This window comes from Musa acuminata, chromosome BXJ2-9, assembly GCF_036884655.1.
Source record: "Musa acuminata AAA Group cultivar baxijiao chromosome BXJ2-9, Cavendish_Baxijiao_AAA, whole genome shotgun sequence".
Lineage (NCBI taxonomy): Eukaryota > Viridiplantae > Streptophyta > Magnoliopsida > Zingiberales > Musaceae > Musa > Musa acuminata.
This window is the reverse complement of record NC_088346.1, coordinates 45,467,159-45,482,819: the sequence shown is the minus strand read 5'-3', so window position 1 is coordinate 45,482,819 and position 15,661 is coordinate 45,467,159. Positions and strand designations below refer to the sequence as shown.

Below are 15,661 nucleotides of genomic sequence, written 5' to 3'. Positions count from 1 at the left end.
ATGTCAGACGCCACCATAGATACAGTCCTGCCCTGCAGACAGCTGCGTCAGGTAACATCTAATCTCATCTATAAAACCCCTGAGTCCTAAACGGAAAAGGGGGGATCACACACTCAACACACGGAGGTTTCTCTTCCTCCTAAACCCCCTCCACATCTTGCTCTAACTTGATCGTCGGAAGGGTCGGGCCGAGCTCCCGGCCCGACCTTTGTGCAGGTGCGAGACGGTGTCGCCTCTTCCCGGTGCTGCGGCGGAGCTGCCTCCCGACCCGACCTACCGACCCGCCGACCCGAACCACCGTGCTAGGCCGTCGAGAGACCTCGAGGAGCGCCCCCACGGAGATCACCGCCTTCCGGACCCGAACCAAGCCGCGACAGTCCCGAGGCCACGGCTAAAAAAGTTACTGACCGTAACACTACCAATCTCTATTTAAATAAATGGGATATATAAAGGGTTCTCCAGATAACACATTAACTTCTTCTACTTCTTATTTTTATTGTGTGTATTAGTGTTGTCTTTGAGGTGAAGTTTACTCGGCAAAAGAAAAAAAGAGTGTTAATTCCCTCAAAATCTTGAAAACCTAAAAAACAGTACAAATCGTCCAATGAATCCATCTGTCTCTACTTGCACAAATGAGATATGTATATGGTTCTTCAGATAAAACATAACCTTCTCAAGCTACTTATGTCTACCAAGCCTTATCAGCAGCTTACATTTGTTTGGACTTTGAGTGGGACCCTAAAGACCTATTCCAGATGTCCTTTCTCTTTCCTTGCATATGTCAATTGAAGGTATTTAGGCTCACTAAATGTTGTCTTTGATATAAAGTTTACTAGATAAAAGGACAAAAGAACATATCAATCTCAAACAGACTCCTTAGTATAATGACCAAAAATAGCCTCATCATATATGTATGCAGGTGTGTGTGTGTGTGTGTGTGACTAAGGCAATTTTATAAGTGTGAAATATAAAATATGTATGTATACATATAATTTTTTGAATTGTCGGTGTAGATGGAAGCCAACTGCAGAAAAAAATAAAGGCCTAAAATGTTTAGTGGTAAGTGTCGAGAGAGCTAAAAACAAGAAAGTTTCCAGTGACAAGTTCTAGCTAAGAACTGCAATATATTCATCTAAAGTTTATATCAGTATATATAGTGCATGCAGCTATGAGATGAGGTCCATGCTGAAATATCTATCTCAGTTTTCTTCCTTTTTTTTTAAAAAAAATTACGTGCATGGCACTTAGTGAAGCACTCTAGTGATTATAATATAGGCATCAAGTTAAAATGATTATATATCTTATCTCCTCTGAATAATTTTGTTGATATTATATTGTTTGGCCATTAGTTGGATGGAGCAGTTATTAAAGTACACTACTCTCCTATTACCACTATTAAACAGATTTGGGTCATCTTTCTATGATCAGGAAATTTGCCATAACTATGAATTGTAATAATGCATCAAGATTTAAAGCATAGTTATTGTTATTGGCATTAACTGATCGGCTGTCATAATTAATATTCAAATTATCTCATATTATTTCTTGAGTAGAAAATCGAAAACAGTTTTTATTTATTTTTGTTATATAACATTCAATAACAATTGCAAATAACACTCTCATAAGTATATTTTTGTTGGTATATATCCGTTGAAATGAAAATCCTCCATAATAATTGCAACAATAATTATATACTTGTAGTAAAACTTATGGGAGACGCTCAGACTCCAATAAGAAAACAATCGTATCAACAAATTATCATCTTGTCAGCAATTTCTTGAATGAGTTCAAAATTGAGTTTGGTGCATGGCTACTATCTACAAATCACAGTGTTCATCAGATCAATCAATTTCTGATATTGCTACTCTCCTAATCAAATAATTGTTGTCGGCCAACAAATGCTAAGAGGAAAGCCTACTTCAACAGATACCGAGAAAGAACATCTAATCTTGTCGCTTAGCTTATGATATACTTCCAATATATACCTTCATGTTAGGCATATATCAACCACATATTGAACAAATTGGGTTCCAATTGGCACCCACTGATTGCCACACCAAGAATGACAGATCGGGTCAAGGGACCACATCTACATCAATAGTCATTATCCCTATAATTTTTAATATTAGTGGCCAATGCAATGCCATCTTGCCTAATAGAATCTAAGATCTCCAAAATGTGGCCATGGCCATGTCACTTATCTTCTCTCTTACCTTTCTTTGATCCCAATCCTTTTCTAGGAAACCGGTCCAATGCAACTCCTGTCTCATGGGCCCATATTTGTTTATCTAAGTATTGCTTGCTCAAGATATTGGAGTACATATTTATTTACTAACACTAAGATGGCTCAGTTCTAAAGTGTGGGTAACATGGAATTTGTTCTAGGAATTTGGTTGGACTTTGTGTATCTTAAGCGTGCTTTAGAGCCAAAGATTTGTCCCTAATACAATCTAATATCTTAAAGAAGCAAACATGATTATCATGTTCCTAGTAATGTGCAATAAACTCTATAGGATGATTCCGCTTTCTTCTGTCCTTGATGACAGGACCTGAGTTAACTACTCAGATGTGTCTGCAGAGACAATTGATTAGCGTCTTAAAGAAAGTTTTGGTGACTTGGGACAGGCGAGGGTAAATGGCCATTTACTACTTGTCCAACGAAAAGGTGCTTTGAGACTCGTGCCCCTCTTGCATGCTGAGTCATCAACATGCTTGGTGGAGCCTTGTTGGTGTCCAAAACTCTTCTGCCAACTCTATGTTTATCAAATTGCTATGTGTTTTAAGTAGAGTCATGCGTAATACCTAATCCTATATGACTTTGTTTGATTTTGATAGTCCAAATTGAACCATAAGAATTGATTGGATGAAGCATGTTCTCGGCAATTTAAAAGCCTACATGTCCTTGAAGAGTCAATGGCCTACCTACTATTCTCCTTCCCTTGTTGCTTTATACTTAGGATCGTTGCTTTACCTAATACTTGACTCCTAGTTTAGGCAAAATTATGCATGCTGTTCCCCAGCAACGTGGCAGATTATTCTCCACTAATTAGCCACTAACTCCATGTGGTTATTGGAGGTAGTCATTGGTAACCTGAAATTACATGGTGTCCTTACAGTTTTTCATCATCATCCAACTTCATGTTACCGAATAACTTGAAGTTGAGGAAGCCAATTCCATATGAGTGGACATATATTTCAGAGATAACCAGAAATTGTAGCAAAATGGACATCAACTTGTCATGTTTCACTGAACTACCTAATGTTTTCAGCAAGGATATGAATGTCATGGTATTGTGTGTCACAGACCCAAGAACAGAAGTTTAAGCTTTGGCACTGGGATTTCTATCTATTATTAAGGACTAATTAATTTGCAGATAAGAAGTTATTTGCCCAAGATTAAGAAAACTGAGGAAGAGAAAGCTTTTGATAAATCTCCTTGGAACATTTAGTATGCAAGAACTCTCCAAAAGAATCTTCAAGAGGACAGTTAGGCCAATTACCTATTGCTCTCAGGTCAGAGGACAGGAAGCTATCTTCCAAGCTATGTCAGTCCAAGGTGGGTTGTTGCCGGTAGGATCAAATGATGGCTTCTGCAACACAGAAAATATAGTATTGCACAAGTTCCTAGGTGTTCTAGCGTGCTCGAGCAAAAACAAATTCAAGGAGTGTACTTTAAACTGAGAAAACTTTCACCTTTACATTTTGCATACACTCTGTCCTGACTTAGCTACTCGTTTGGAAGCGTGAAGAATACGATCTGCAGAAAAATTGAGGGAACAAGCTCAGGAAAATCAGCAGCAACATTCTTGATTTCACTTCAATATGTATAAATATTAAAGCAACACCATAAATAAGACCTTAACATGTATTGAATTCCATGCATATTGGTGAGAAATAACAAAAATATTCCGAAGCAAGTCATCTGTAGGCTACAACATTATAACCCTCTTGATACTGGTTTTGTTTAGTTACTTGCACCAACTTTTCCATATTTATTGACCAACAGTATCTTCAATATTCAGCTTGACATTCAAGTAAGCAACAGGCAGAAAAGCAAGAAGGCTATTAAAGATTAAATTGAGTGACTATAAATCCCAAAAACTTAGACTCTTAAAATAGGATCCAATATATTTATAAGCCTTAATACACTCTCCCAAAGTCAATTGATTTAGGCTTGACGTGTGAACTAAAACTAAGTTTGTGGTATAGACCTAGATGAAGAACGAGTATTATACAAATATTTTTGGTTAATATTAGGAAAGGACAAATGCAAGATTCGAATTCATGACCTATTCTATACCATCTAACAGATCTAATTGGATATGTATAGATAAGCTTGCGGTATTATGATAAGGACCAATAAGCTTTAACAAACGTGTAGTTACACTTTGTAGGGCCAGCAAGGTTCCTCTAAGCATGCCACTGTGCTTGAATCTACTTAGTATGCACACTTTGTTGCAAGCACTCCAATCTCGAGGTTAGTGTGCATACTGTAAAAATGCTGCAGTCTTCGCATTAAACATTATGGCACTACTAGCTACAAGATGCAAGCTGATAAATCTAAGCTTCACCCCTCAGTAATACAAAAGCAAGCAAGCACAAGGAATGAGTGCAACATGAACAACTGGAAAATATTTGGACACAAGAATTTACATTTTCCTTTACAAACCATCAGACTAATTTAGATTGGTTTAGATGGTCTCACATGGAAAGAAATAAACTTGAGTGCATTTTAGAATGTGATATGGTTAGATATGTAAAGGTTACAGAGATATATTTGTGATCAAATGTGCAATTAGTTGTTTGTGGCACTAAAATTTCATTTGCTGAACATATACTATGTTTTTGAGGGAAAGATGTCATTGAAAACGTGTGTTTAGATCACCTCTCTAAGTATCAATAGCCAACAATAGCCACCACATCCTGCAAACAATTCAGACAGTCTGATAATGTCTGGTTCACAGAGCAATCAATTGGTCTTTCAGACTTCCATTTCCCGAATATAAGCTGCTCTTTCAAGTTTCAACAACCTCGTCAGCCAGTCCCAAAATGAAGCATCATGTACACTTAGAAATGAGATCTGAAGAAAAGAAAATATGGCATACTAAGATACCTTCAACTTTCATCTAAATATGTTATTTCAAATGAATGTATAACTTAAACCAAAAGACAGCTGTCCAGTTTCTTGCTCAAAATGCAATAGATAGATCCTTAATGAAAACTATACACTAATGTATCTTGAAGCCTAGAGTTACTACCAATAGATCCATGACTCAGTTCCGCGTGTGCATCAACATAACCAACAATGTGTCCAGGATACTAATGTGAAATAACAAATAACAAGCATAGAGAACATGTTAATGGCCTTCATTATGAGAGTCACAGAGGACACAACAAGATTGGACATTTACCCCTTTTCTGATGAGATGATCCTTGATACAAATGGTGCCCTTGTTCAAAATCCAGAAGAAAATTTTGATATTATGAGGCACACCCATCCTCTTTATATTCTCGTTTGAAAGGATTTGAAAAAGAATCAACCATCTACTTCATGCATTATGTCAGATATACAGCAGATGATGGTACTATCGTTACCTATGATTAGAATTGGTGTGATTCCAAAAATATATATTAGCTTGCAATGTTTAACAACTTCAAAAACGAAACTCAAATCAAGGATTTCATTGTCACTACATAATGGTGGTTCAACTATTGAAAAAACAGGTGTCTTGAGAATGGTAACTTGCACATACATTGTCACGTTAACTCTATTTTAATTTTAGAGTTAGGAGCAGGAGATTTAGCAAATGGGAACAGGGGTAAGAGTAATAATCCTTTTCACTGTTCACACCCGGAGCTACATTGCTTACTTCTCACACATGAAGTCAGGACAAGAATCCGTCGGGCATGAACAGCAAAGCTGATTCATCTCTGTCCGAGGCAGTCCAATATAGACCCTAGACTGCCAAACCTAAACTGACAAAACTACATCAACCAGCAGATACCATATAGATTAATGAAATATGACCAGCTTGACACTTGCAGTCCAATACAGGGTAATATGATTATAATGACTTAAACCATGTTTTGAACCTTCTAGAATTAATCATTCATAACAAAACTATTGACAATCACAAATCATAACGTCAATACAGACAGATAGATTAATTGGAAATGTATGAAGAAGTGACATGGTTGGAATAGTTTATACAGAATATTAACTGAAGAACTACAAAACTAGGTGAGCATGCTTTAAAAAATTAATTAGATAAAATTAACTAATCCAATATAGATTTATGTTCTTAGCAAGAATTTTAGCAAAATAAAGTGATACGAAATTCGTCATTCTTAGATGATAAGTCGGAAACAATTGATATAGGCGGATGATGTAGATCTTGAACCAAACTTATTCAAATATTTGCTTACCAGTGATTATGCATAATAAGTGTGTATAGCAAAACAAAGGTAACCCAAGATTTTCAAGTATGGGCATGTTGATAAAACATTAATCATGAAACTTTATTGACACATATGAAGCAATTAGTTGAATAGAAAGTATATTATTGGAAACACCATGGTGAAATATAAAGTGATTTCTACGCTCAGATAGGTTTGCAGAAGCCTATTTCACCAAAGAGCAAGAAGGCTGCTTGGTGAATGGAAGCAGTGGGTCTCAATTGAAGAAAGAGGTGAAACAAATGGAGAATCAAACAAGGAAAACCTTATTATCTATCAGTTCAGTTTCCCCAAATAAAAACAAGAAGAAAAAAAATAGGGTTTATTCTTCTATCGATCGCCAAATATCAATAAAACTTCACATTGATAGGAAAACCGAGAGGAATTGCTAGTCTAAAGAGAGATCGAAGAATGGATGGGATGTGAAACAAATCGAAGAATGGCGCTGTGGAGGGATTCACCTGCGACTCCTCCGCCGTCTCGGCGACTTCCTCCTCCGTCTCCATTCGCCGATGGATCCGTTGATCGGGTGAAAGCGAGACCGAGTGGGCGGGAAGGCGAGGAGTGGGTTTATATAGGATAGCTTTGGCACGTGCAAGACGATCGCGTTTCGAGACGTCTGTTGCAACCGTATCGGAAACGACTCCGATACGAAAAACGTGTCCGTATCGGCTGATATAAACTCCGACACCGATAAATCAAAATAAATATTAATGACAACAGGATAATGTTGGGTCCAGCCCGGGCTTCGATAAATTGGGCCGTTTGAGCCCAAATCAAAGAAATTAAAAAAGAGAGAGAGAGAGATAGGGTTGTGATGTGTGCAGCGTGAGGATACAGCAAGGGTGAAGCGTGCAGCGTGCGTGTGCGCACGTGTGCACGCTTGCAGAGAAAAGAGGAGAGAGAAATAAAGAGAGTAAGTAAGATTTTTGAGATTTCTGTTTGATGATGGGTGGTCAAACGTTCAGTTTTGATCCAAATTTTATATGAAAAATCTTTGTAGTAAGCTCTATAATCTTAACGGTATTGATCTATATTTTATCCTCTCTGAGATACCTTTCTACTATATCCACTTTGTGAGATCTAAAATTTTGAGATCCACCAAATGTGACGAAGATATGCTAGAGCCAATATCTATATTCTTGATGTTATTATGATCATCTAGTTATTCTAGAGAAGACCTATTGTAAACATGTTATCATTACTATTGATAGTGGAAGTTTGAGGTGGACTATGGTCCCGTGATTTTTCTCACATTGGGTTTTTCACGTTAAAAAGATTTGTCTCATTGTGTGATTGATTTTTTGCTCTATTGTTTATATTGTGCTGGTTAATATTTTTATTTCGATATCAAGTTGGTATTTTAATACATAAAGAGGGAAAAGAATATTCCGCTTTAACAGGTTTTTTTTCCAATAAAAATATTTATGAATATTAGGTAAATGAACATGAAAATATAGGATTAAAAATATCAAATTAATGAATTTAGTCAGGTGGTTTACTTAACTAATTTGGTTTATTAATTGATCCAATAAATATTGTTCATATTTAAACCATTGACTATGGTTTCAGAACTGAGCCGTATATAATTCGATTTGAATTTCTAAAATTTAAGAATTAAAATAATCGATTCTAAAATCAGGATGGCGGAATACAAATGGGGAGCTCAGTCAAAGATGAGAAAGAAAGATGGGATGATTGATTCAGGAATGAATCGAGGAACTCGAATTAATTTATGGAAAAATAAAAGGACAAAAGATAAGGACAGAATCTTTTATGTAAAAGCCGTAGAAAGTGCCGAGATCATATAATTCTCTCCTTTTAATGCGGAGGAATTCAGCCAGTTTGTGAAGTGTCGGCAATGGTCTATGCTCGCTTGGTTGGATAATTAAAGCTCCAAGAAAGCTTGTCACAGATCTAAAGATAAATATCAAATCAGTTTAATAAGATAAAGAATATTTTTCTTTGAGTAACAGTTTGGATATATGATTTGAGAAGAGTTGCAGCACAGCAGAGGATATCAAGCTGTGACAGATGAAGACTTGGTTTAATTTAGACACTTCCATAGCTGGGAGCTGAGACTCACCAAATGGGATCAATGTTTTAGTATAAAATTGCTGCACAAGCTTGAGGAAGCAGCTTTACAAAAAGCTAGATTGATACAAAAGTTGCAGAGCAGGTGAGCAGTTCTCATGCATTCTGCAAGGACAATGCATGATCTGATGCCAATACCCCACATTTGTTGCCTGCATTTGATCCACCAAACATTGTCACAATCCATCTTGGTTGGTTAAAAAATGCTCGCTTGGGCAAGAAAGCTCCAAGAAGCAGTGTGGTTTGAGGCATCAGTGGTCTCCCTCTCCAAGTTTTCTATTTACTGTGATGTGTACTTTTTTTATCTCTCTTGTCCTGTAAATAGAAGGGAAGAAGGAAGAACTATTTAATGCGGTTTTCAAGGTACATATGTCTAATCCCACCGACATGGTATTATAAGGTTTGATGCAGTAATGAGACCTCTGTTTTCCACATGCATGTCTATGGGCTCTGTTTTATCCAACACTTTCCACAGATCAGACTGATAGGTTGGAGCAGAAGAGCCAATGTTAAAAGAAGGTTTCAAGAATTGAGGAGGATAATAATTTAATGCCACAGGCAAATCATAATGGCTGCCAATGGCCATTTCAAACTGGGGACAGCTCTCTAGATGTTGATGGCAGGTACTGTCAGTACAGCTATACAAGATGAAGTCAGGAATCTGCGTGCTTTCTGGGAAGCAGCAATAAGAACAAGAGCGAAGAGTCTTTCACGCTAAGTCAATCTATAAGTAAGATTTCCATGTGGTTTTACCTCAATCAAGGAAGGTGACATAATCCTGCACCAAGTAAGAATGATTTTTTACGTCTTACACAGCTCATGTCACACAACTCTCTAAAAAACCTACAGGAGGAGGGACCCCATTGACAGATAGATGGAGAACAGTTCCCTCTCTCACTCTCTTCCTTCTGTGCCACTTCTATATTAAGGTCATGGATCCGAAGTTAACCTAGCATTTGTGAAGAGGTTTGGAGGATGGAGAAGAGTAGCCTCTTGGCCTCTTTCCTCCCGCTGCTGCTGCTCTTGCTGCCTTACTGTGTCTTGGGGGATGACCCTTACAGGTTCTTCACCTGGAATGTGACCTATGGCGATATCTGGCCCATGGGAGTCAAGCAACAGGTCTGTCTCACTCTCTTCTGTTGTTTCCTTCTTGTTTCTTCATGCTCTTCTTTGGAAGCTCAAAGAGCCTACTCTTCTCTCGCTTGTTGGAACAACGCAGGGGATTTTGATCAATGGCCAGTTCCCAGGACCACAGATCGAGGCCGTCACCAATGACAACCTTATCATCAATGTCTTTAATAGCTTGCCGGAGACCTTCCTCCTCTCCTGGTCATTACTGCTTCCTCATCAGTCCTGATCTTTTTGCCCTGTTCATTTATGCCTTGTGTTTGTTCTTACCTTTTACCTTCATGCTTTTCTCCATCTTTTTGTTTATGCTTGCACTATGAAGTTACCCATTGATTCCATCTACATATTTAGGGAAGATTAATTCCTAGTGAGATATATTTCTTCGTTTCTTTCTCCTTTTTGGTGGGTCTTTTAGCAATATTATAATAAGGCATCTGATGCTCCATTGGCCTTTGATGACAGTGGGTCTTGGTGCTGCTTGTTGATCTGTTGTCTTGTTCTTTTTACCTTTTGCTTTGAACCAGACAGGGAACGATGGTTCTTTTTTTGAAGGAGATAGGATCAAAATCTGATGCTTTAGAGGAACCTTTAGATCTCTTTGACAATGTAGATCTAATGTCAGATGCCGTAGCAGAAAGGTTGTCTGCTGCCCAATTCTGACAGTAGGAAACAGATCACTTGTTGAACACAGAGGAGGAAAGAAGTGAAACAGTCATATAAAACATCTACAGATCTTGCATTACTGAACATGATGGATCCTAAGTTTGCATTGTGAATCTCTGTGGCACTGGTAATGATGCATGGCTTACAAAGTACTTTCTCGCAGGAATGGGGTACAGCAGAGAAGGAACTCATGGCAAGATGGTGTTTATGGCACCAACTGCCCCATTCCCCCTGGTGGGAACTTTACGTACGTCATGCAAGTGAAGGACCAGATCGGCAGCTACTTCTACTTCCCCTCGCTGGCCTTCCACAAGGCTGCCGGTGGATTTGGTGGCATCAGAGTTCTAAGCCGCCCGCTGATCCCGGTGCCTTTCCCTCCTCCTGCAGCTGATTACACTCTGTTGATCGGTGACTGGTACAAGGCCAACCACACTGTACGCACCCCCTCACCGCAAGCTAAAGATAGAACCTTCAATTGCTGTTCAGTATTCATGAAGCTTTTGATCTTTCACAGGACCTGAGATATATACTGGACAGTGGCAGAGATCTTCCCTTCACTGATGGCATTCTGATCAATGGCAGAGGACAGTATGGGAACACCTTCACTGTCGAACAAGGTGCTTCTCGATTCTTGGTCGAAGTTGACACCAGCGAGATGGTGTTCTTGACGCATGATTTCTTGATGTTTAGGCAAAACGTATCGGTTTCGGGTGTCGAATGTGGGGTTGGCGACGTCGTTGAACGTGAGGATTCAAGGCCATGCGATGCTGCTGGTGGAGGTGGAAGGCTCACACACCTTGCAGAACACCTACTCCTCCTTCGATCTCCATTTGGGCCAGTCTTGCTCGTTCCTCGTCACGGCAGATCAACCACCCATGGACTACTACATCGTGGTTTCGTCCCGGTTCACGAGCACCGTGCTGTCAACCACCGCCGTCCTCCACTACAGCAACTCTGGCGGGCAGCCCGTCGGTCCGCCGCCTGGAGGGCCGACGATTCAGATCGACTGGTCCCTCAACCAGGCGCGATCTATTCGGTATCCTCTTCCTCACTCTGCTGAAACTGTTCGACATTTTACTGACCGATCTCTCTCTATGAACCGACAGATGGAATCTGACAGCGAGTGGCCCGAGACCGAATCCGCAAGGCTCATATCACTATGGTCTCGTGAACACCACAAGAACCATCAGGCTCGCAAGCTCTGCTCCTGTCATCAATGGCAAGCAAAGATACGCTGTCAACAGCGTCTCCTTCATCCCAGCTGACACTCCACTAAAAGTGGCCGACTTCTACAACATCCCCGGCGTCTTCTCGCTCGGAAGCATGCCGGACAACCCGACCTACGGAGCTGGTTATCTCCAGACCTCGGTCATGGCGGCTAATTTCAGAGACTACGTCGAGATCATCTTCGAGAACTCGGAGGACACCTTGCAATCATGGCATATCGATGGGTATTCCTTCTGGGTTGTAGGGTGAGAACTGCTGCCGCACTGCATGGATTTGCTTCTTGTGTTCTTGTAATCAATTGTGACTTGCTGCAACTTACAGAATGGATGGAGGGCAATGGACTCCGGCAAGCAGGGAGGGTTACAACCTGAGGGATGCAGTGGCTCGTTGCACAGTTCAGGTGATTGCATTTGATCTTACCGCTGTTTCATCTTCTTAAACCAATTCAATTGGTCTCTCTCATGCCTGATGTCTACTTTACTGATGCATTCATGTCTTTCTTCTTCTTCAGGTGTACCCCAAGTCATGGTCTGCAATCTACATGCCTTTGGACAACGTAGGAATGTGGAACATCAGGTCCGAGAACTGGGCTCGCCAGTACTTGGGGCAGCAGTTCTACCTCCGAGTGTACTCTCCGGCCAACTCATGGAGGGATGAGAATCCCATCCCGAGGAACGCCCTCCTCTGCGGCCGGGCGTCGGGGCGCAGGACGAGGCCGCTCTGATCCAGCCAGAAGAACGAAGCATTGTCACGAGAGGGTGACAAGTTCGCACCAGCCATTAGAAGACTCCGAGGAAAAGCATCGACGAGAGCTGTGGCACATCTAAATCGATAGCTGTGGATCTTCTCTTCGTGTTATGGCATCTCTTGTTGTATCATTGTATTTGAGCTATGAGTTCTGCCACCATGCATCACGTATTCTTGAACTGTGTTCCAAGTATTGTTGCAATGAGATTTATTGCATGGCCAATTTGAAGCCAAAAGTATGATACTTGTAAGTTGATGGTTCGAAAAATCTCATCCAATATATTTAAACCTTAAACCGGTGATGGTGTACTAGACTTACTTGTTATGTTTATGGTTTAAAATCTCATCCAAATCTAAATATTATTATTTTCATCGTGATTATGACTGTGACTTAGAGGAACATATTATCATAATATGAAGGAACAGATTGAGAAGTTCTTGAACAAGGGCATGTGGAACGATTCATCCAAAGATATCGAGAGCCATCACCTCTGACTTCAAGGGTCGGTTGAAAGATAGATCGATGTTATTGTCGATGAAGTGACCTTAGGAGGAGACATCACCTAAGTCATAAACCTTATGTTTGAGCTACTATTGGGAAGTGCCTTAGGACCCAAAGCAACTAGGAAATAACTTTAAGAGAGGGAGAGATGAAGTGCCTCGACCCGAATCACAACGACGCCTTGATGATCTCCATGAGAATGGTCAGTGCTGCTTGGGTCAAGAGGGTCATGATCGATACAAATAGCTTTGCTGACATTCTTTACTTTGATGCCTTTCAAAAACTTAGGTTCTTGACTAATGATCTCACCCATATGGCTTCTTCATTGATGTGATTCACGGGTGACTCAATCTCTCCTCTTGAGACTGTGCACCTTCACATCACATTCGAAGATGAAGCATGCTCCAAAACAGTTATAACCAAGTTCATGATGGTCAACATCCCCTCAGTATACAATGTCATTATAGCCTGACCTATATTGAATAGCCTATAAGCAGTAGCGTCGACTTATCACATGATGATAAAGTTTTCGACTAGTACCAGCTTTGGGGAATTAAGGAGCAACCCAAGAGAGTCCCAACGATGCTCTCTCACAGTGGTCTCCCTACCAAAGAAGGCTCGATTCAAGATATCACATGTGAACTCTCGAGATTCCATCAAGTCCCTTCCATAATCGGAACTGATATAGCCATTGATTGAAACACCCATGAACAAGGTCCGTTCGAATCAAGTTGTCAAGTTTGAGGCAGTGTTACCCAACGAGAAGCAATTACAACTTATCAGCTTCCTTAAGAAAAACACTTAGATGTTTGCATGGTCGCCAAGAGATATGTTGAGAATTGATTCGGGTGTCTGCCCAGCATTACCTGAACATCTCCCTTGAGACATGATCAATCAAACAAAAGCCCTGTAAGTTTGCTCCCAACCACTAGTAGGCAATTAGCAACAAAGTCAACAAGTTATTAGGAACAAAGTTTATTGCCAAGGTGTAGTACCCATAGTGGTTCGAAAGATAGCCATTCACTCCCTTGGATTGCTCAATTAGTAGATGCTACCTTAGGTCATGAGCTCCTCACTTTTATAAATGCATTCTTAGGATATAATAGATAAGGATGACACTAGAAGATCGAGAACACATGTCCTTTATCATCGACCGAAGCATGTGCTACTATCGAGTCATGACATTTGGGTTGAAGAATGTAGGGCCAACGTACCAAAGGATGGTAAATAAAATGTTCAAGCATTAGATCAAGAAGAATGTCGATATATATGTAGATGACATGATAGTCAAGAATATAATGGCCAACTCACATTTGTTAGACCTGGCTGAATCTTTTCAATTCTTAAAGAGGTACAACATACATCTTAATCCAATCAACTATGCTTTTGAAGTCAGCTCAATAAGTACCTCGGGTTCATCATGCACTAGAGGGGGATAAATGCAAACCCTAAAAAGGTACAAGCCATATTAGAGATGGGCCAACCCTAGTTGGTCAAAGAAATCCAATAGCTAACCGGACGAATGGTGGCACTAAGCCGGTTCCTATCCTGATTAGGCAATAAGTGCTTGCTCTTCTTTGGAGTCCTAAAGAACTTGAATGGTTTCTTGTGGACCCAAGAGTGTCAAGAGGCTTTCAAGTAACTAAAGAGTCATCTCGCTCAACTACTGCAACTCGCCTCCATCTCATGAGAAATTCTCAGTCTCTATCTTACTATCACTAACCTACCTGTCAACTTCATGCTAATCCATAATGATATAGGAGTTTAGAAACCTATTTATTATGTCAGCCACGTCCTGAGCAGACCCAAAGAAAATACCCACCTATAAAGTGACTAGCATTTGCACTAGTGCTTATAGCGAGAAAACTTCGCATATACTTTCAAGTGTATATCATATAGGTCATTACCGACCAGCCACTAAAATAGGTTTTGTATTGGTTTGACGTCTCGAGGCAATTGTTGAATTTATTCATAGAGCTAAGTAAGTTCGACATATGATATATGCTAAAGACCACCATAAAAGCCTAGGCCTTAGCAGATTTTATCTCGAAGCTAACTTCCCTGCTTGAAAATAACAACCATACCCCTAAACATGGACATTATTTATCAAATGCTCAACCACCTTGGAGAGGGACAATGATGATCTCATCTTAAAGGGCTCGAACTAGTAGGTGTATAAGCAAGCCCTCTAATTTGAGTTTAAAATATCTAATAATGAAGCCAAATATGAGGCACTCTCTCAAGTCTTCGATCGACCCGAGATGTGACCATGGCAAAGTACATCGCAGAGGTGCAAAGATTAGCTCACAACTTCTCTTGACTCTATGTGTTTCAAGTTCCCCGTGAAGAAAATATCCAAGGGGATATGCTAGCCCAATTTGCCTAATCAATGATTGCTTGTATCATAAGTCCTTCAGTTAATTGCTCCTCAAATGCTTGACTCCCCAAGAAGTCAAGAAGGTGCTAAGAAACAAGTTGAGGGATTTGTATGTAAGAATATCATCACCTACTTCAGGATCCTGAAGGCCCTCATCATCGATAATAAGACTCAATTCAACAACCCAAAGTTCAGGGAGTTTTACCAGTCCGACATGATATAACTAAGATTCAGCTTGGTGGCTCATTCTTAAACCAACAGTCTTGTTAAGGTCACAAACTAAACCGTCTTTGAGGGTTTCAAAAAGTAAGTTATCATATCAAAGGGTATCTTGGTAGATGAGTTGTCGAGCATCCTATGGGCTATCTAGACGACACATAATACTAGGTTTGAAGAATCATCATTCGGCTTAGCCTTCGGTACTAAGATTATCTTACCACCTGAGATAGTCTTCATGACACCTCGTA

The 15,661-nt window shown here is 40.0% G+C and overlaps 1 protein-coding gene across 2 annotated transcripts; it reads left to right on the top strand.

Annotated features, from left to right (window-relative positions):
* Nucleotides 1–9,477: 9,477 nt before the first annotated feature.
* On the top strand, nucleotides 9,478–12,554 carry LOC135623618 (L-ascorbate oxidase homolog). 2 transcript variants are annotated; one of them, XM_065126774.1, is made up of 8 exons: nucleotides 9,478–9,669; nucleotides 9,770–9,879; nucleotides 10,505–10,775; nucleotides 10,856–10,958; nucleotides 11,032–11,377; nucleotides 11,448–11,813; nucleotides 11,890–11,968; nucleotides 12,080–12,554. In XM_065126774.1, the coding sequence occupies exons 1-8, from the start codon at nucleotides 9,526–9,528 to the stop codon at nucleotides 12,290–12,292; spliced, it is 1,632 nt and encodes a 543-aa protein (XP_064982846.1). In that variant the 5' UTR covers nucleotides 9,478–9,525; the 3' UTR covers nucleotides 12,293–12,554. The 2 variants fall into 2 exon arrangements, with proteins under 2 accessions (XP_064982846.1, XP_064982847.1); XM_065126775.1 differs by lacking the exon at nucleotides 9,770–9,879 and having other exon boundaries at nucleotides 9,495–9,669.
* Nucleotides 12,555–15,661: the final 3,107 nt, after the last annotated feature.

Coding starts and splice junctions, on each gene's coding strand:
- LOC135623618 (XM_065126774.1), top strand. CDS start 9,526: ATGGAGAAGAGTAGCCTCTTGGCCTCTTTCCTCCCGCTGCTGCTGCTC. Junction 9,670..9,769: donor CCATGGGAGTCAAGCAACAG/GTCTGTCTCACT, acceptor GGAACAACGCAG/GGGATTTTGATCAATGGCCA. Junction 11,378..11,447: donor AACCAGGCGCGATCTATTCG/GTATCCTCTTCC, acceptor ATGAACCGACAG/ATGGAATCTGACAGCGAGTG.